The sequence below is a fragment of the Palaemon carinicauda genome, chromosome 35 (genome assembly GCF_036898095.1).
Source record: "Palaemon carinicauda isolate YSFRI2023 chromosome 35, ASM3689809v2, whole genome shotgun sequence".
NCBI classification, from domain to species: domain Eukaryota; kingdom Metazoa; phylum Arthropoda; class Malacostraca; order Decapoda; family Palaemonidae; genus Palaemon; species Palaemon carinicauda.
This window is the reverse complement of record NC_090759.1, coordinates 69655763-69660232: the sequence shown is the minus strand read 5'-3', so window position 1 is coordinate 69660232 and position 4470 is coordinate 69655763. Positions and strand designations below refer to the sequence as shown.

Below are 4470 nucleotides of genomic sequence, written 5' to 3'. Positions count from 1 at the left end.
ATTGTTCATTGCCTCTCATTCCACAACACTATGACTGTGGCTACACAATTGCAGGTATCGTTGTAATAACACCGATTGTATAGTTTCACTGTTTGTTGGCAATACGCTGAAATCAGTAGAAAGTGTTTGTTATTCGTTGTCCCTAACTGGTCACTCCGTATAATACGTCTACGGGCACTGTATTGATAGATAAATGCAGAACGTCTCAACTTAAGCTCAGTATTGTAATTGAGATTTTTCGAGTTGCCATAAACAAGTCTTAATGAAAATCTTAACTTATAATTTTATTTCATTCTCCACTGAAATCAGTTACGATAAAATTATTTAAATTTTAGCAACCTATTGTGGAATTTATTTATTTATTTATTTATTTTTTAACTTCGTTCAGATTAATATCTAGACCTATATAGTCCACTCTTTCCTAGGATTTTTCAACATATCCACTCATATATCCTGTTCTCTTAACTTTCGTAATTTTTGGAACGAAAATGAATGTTTTGTATTAATTCTCCTCGTATAAATCGCAAATATCATCTAAATATTTTCTCCTGAAATTTGTTTATATGGAATACTGAGCATGTTTAACCTTGCTTTCATTATCATAATTGCATTGTCCATTACTCTATCATGGGTCATTTATGTGAATCTCAATTTTTTCATCCGGTAATAATTTTTTCAGTTGTTTCCTCTACATTTCCCATAATTCTTTTCTAGTTTTTTTTTATAGTTGTGATAGTAATATTAGTGTATTTAAAACGGATTCACTTGCTCTTCTGCCTAATTCTGGCAGTATTTTAGACTTCTGATTCTCAGTAAATCTTGTTTCTTTTTTCAACTCTTTCATTTTCCTTTTCCGTTTCTAAGCTCCCCTTTCAATCCTGCTTGTTCTTGTCTTATGTTGTTAACAGAGATTTTAAGTGCCTTTGTAAGCCTAATTTAGTTTATCTCATCAATTAGGACAAGTCGAGACAAAAATCTATTGTATCATAATTTCATTGAACTAAGATTTTCTGTTTTCTGAAATTAGTCCAGTTCTTATGGCCGGCATCTCTCTCTCTCTCTCTCTCTCTCTCTCTCTCTCTCTCTCTCTCTCTCTCTCTCTCTCTCTCTCTCTCTCTCTCTCTCTCTCAATGTTAATAACATTGTTTGTCATTCATCTATTGAGCGTAATGAGAAATCTGAGCTCTGCTTCCATCAATCTATTTTGTAACAACTGTCAGGCCACCCCTTCCCACATTTTCACAGATAAAATCGGTTATCCTTTATCCTTGGATTTATCTCTAGTTTTAATTATTCTCATAAAATTTCTTATTTTAATAAGCCTCTACTTATTCCTTTTAATATGGTCTTCATAAGTTGGCTACGGAAGCAGACAACGGAAGCATACTTTATAAACAAAACTGGTGTCCGTTTATAGCAACATGTAATGTCATGTGACCAGCTTTATTTTGGCTATCTTTTTTTAGATAGTTCTCCAGATTGTACGCTTTTAAAGTCTAGTGAGTTTATCAAACTGTTCTTTATTGTATTCTATAGTAAGCTACATTTAACTCGGTTTTTTTTCTTTTAATGAATGCCATCTTTGCCATTTTTAGTCTGCACATCTGCCTTTTCCAATATTTTCATTTAAAGTTGCCAGAAATTCACGGAAAAGTCCATTGACCACATTACAATATTTAAGATATTGATTATATCCAAGTTTGAACACAACTGCATTATGTGATTAATTTCTCTTGAAAAATAACATAAAAAACGTAGATAATTATATTCTGCGCTTTCTAGGTTCTTATAAAGCACTCAAAGGTACACATTCTTTTCTAGGTAGTAGGTTGGCCAGGGCACCAGCCACCTGCTGAGATAGTACCGCTACTGAGTTATGGGTTCCTTTGACTGGCCAGACAGTGCTTCATTGTATCCTTCTCTCTGGTTACGGTTCATATTCCCTTTGCCTACACATACACCGAATAGTCTGGCCTATTCTTTACATATTCTCCTCTGTCATCATGCACCTGACAACACTGAGGTTACCAAACAATTCTTCTTCTCTCAAGGGTTAACTACTGCAATGTACTTGTTCAGTGGCTACTTTCCTCTTGGTAAGAGTAGAAGAGACTCTGCTAAGGACACTCCGAAATCAAATCATTGTTCACTAGCCTTGGGTAGTGCCATAGCCTCTGTACCGTGGTCTTCCACTGTCTTGGGTTCACTCTTCAATCCTATTTCTCTTCCTCTTGTTTTGATAAAGTTTTTATAATTTATATGGGAAATATTTATTTTAATGATGTTACTGTTCTTAAAATATTTTATTTTTCTCCTTGTTTCCTTTCCTCCCTGGGCTATTATCCCTGTTGGAGCCCCTGGGCTTATAGCATCCTGCTTTTCCAACTAGGGTTATAGCTTAGCAATTATAATTATAACATGATCCCGTATGGACAAAAAGTCAGGAAAAGGAAGGACCATATAAGCTGTCATGTTTATTTCATATATTATATGAGATGTTACATATATGAAGTTCCATTTACTTTCCCTCCTGTCACTGGTATGTTATCTCAGGACTGTGAGTTGTAGATCTGCAGAATAAAAGGAAGATCCATTATCTTCAGCAACATCAGACTGGAGAAACTAATTTCCAGGGTGTAACAGTCTAAAAATTACTTTTGATACAAAGATTTTTCTCATTGTAAACTAGAAGTATATAAACAATGAATTCCTGTTTGTAGTTCCTTTGCTGTATGTCATATCCTGCAATGAAAGAAAAGAATTAAAAATTTAGTATCTTTACAATTGCCTCGTGTAGGCCTAATCAGTGAATGATCAATTTTTAGATATCATTAATCAATCAGTAAGAGTTTCCCAAAATCTTAAATTCAATCTGTTCCTTATTTACCTAAAATTTAAACAATTTGTTGTCTTATTTCTTTCCAGCCTCGCTCATGATCTTAGGAATGCCGAGGATAGAATTGATCATTCCCGAGTTCCTCTTGTGAGCCTCTGCTGCACTCCAGGGTCCGTGGGACACACGCAGGATTTGGGCTGCCAGTTCTGCCACGACCTGGACACAAATAATACATTTCTAGATGTGAGTAGTTCTGAAACTATCGTTAATTAAAGTAGGTCTAGGTGAAGTTCGCACTTAAGAGAACGATTTCAACGAATATCTATTAGTTATGATATAGAATTCACTAAAAATAATCAATATTTTGATTTAACAGCGTTTCCCTACCATTAATAATAGTCCTACCTGTCTCTCTGTATTCGTGAGATCTTCCTGAGCCGTTGCATAGCAGGAGAGAGCGACGGCTACTATTGCCACAAGGAGGGCGACGAATTTAGCCTGCATTCTGAAAGGAAATCAGTCGGTGATTGTCGTAAACAAAGTAATTTGTATCCTAATTTTGTTGGTATTTATTTGTAAAGTAAAAACAAGTGAAATTTTACACTACAATCTAGATTTTTGTACAATTTCAAATCAAATTACCCTAGAACATATTCAAAATTGTATATTTGGTGTTTTCTTTTGATAAGTTGAAATTAAAATGTTTAAATTTGAGCTTGGGATAATCATAAGTTATTAATGAATTACACTTACTTGAGAAGGATAATGGAATGAGAAAGTGGCCAGTAGGAACGATGGAGATTGAATGGTGGATTTGGGAGAGAATCTCCTCTTTATAAATGACACCCCCTTACCCATTCATTCACCAACCCATGCATTAAGCGGAAACATATTTTTTTTTTTTTCAGTTTTTCTCTGCTCTTTTTTTGTCCCTTATTATCATCTTTTAGGACCTACTGAAGCATCATCTCTATTCTTTCGTTCCCTTTGTGTTTCGACAATTCTTGTCAAATTTCGGTACAACTAGGGGACAAAATTTTTAGCGAATTTCATGATTTATAACGGAAACTTTGTCTTTTCTGGTTAAAATCTAATTGATAATAACCGATAAATATTTCAATAAAAAGATAGACTTCATGTAGGCCTATATATCGAAATTTTGTCCTTGTTCGACACAAATTGTCTACGAACAGTAAATCCTATGCCATAATTAGACTTACCGTCTTCCAACCAGGGGTTGCCTAGCTCTCATCTCTCCTATATAATAGAGAGCAATTGTCGATATATATATATATATATATATATATATATATATATATATATATATATATATATATATATATATATATATATATATATATGAATTATATATATCATCATCTCCTCCTACGCCCATTGACACAAAGGGCCTCGGTTAAATTTCGCCAGTCGTCTCTATCTTGAGGTTTTAATTCAATACTTCTACATTCATCATCTCCTACTTCGCACTGCATAGTCTTCAGCCATGTATGCCTGGGTCTTCCAACTCTTTTAGTGCCTTGTGGAGCCAAGCTGAACGTTTGGTGAACTGATCTCTCTTGGGGAGTGCGAAGAGCATGCCCAAACCATCTCCATCTATCCCTCATCATAAACTC

The 4470-nt window shown here is 34.5% G+C and overlaps 1 protein-coding gene across 1 annotated transcript; it reads right to left on the bottom strand.

The window, feature by feature from the left end:
* Positions 1-2461: 2461 nt before the first annotated feature.
* Positions 2462-3632, bottom strand: LOC137627534 (pigment-dispersing hormone type 1-like). The gene is made up of 4 exons (XM_068358625.1): positions 3590-3632; positions 3242-3341; positions 2888-3052; positions 2462-2742 (listed from the first exon to the last, which is right to left on the bottom strand). Exons 2-3 carry the CDS (start codon positions 3338-3340, stop codon positions 2912-2914), a joined length of 240 nt encoding a protein of 79 aa, XP_068214726.1. The 5' UTR covers position 3341; positions 3590-3632; the 3' UTR covers positions 2462-2742; positions 2888-2911.
* Between the last annotated feature and the right edge of the window lie 838 nt (positions 3633-4470).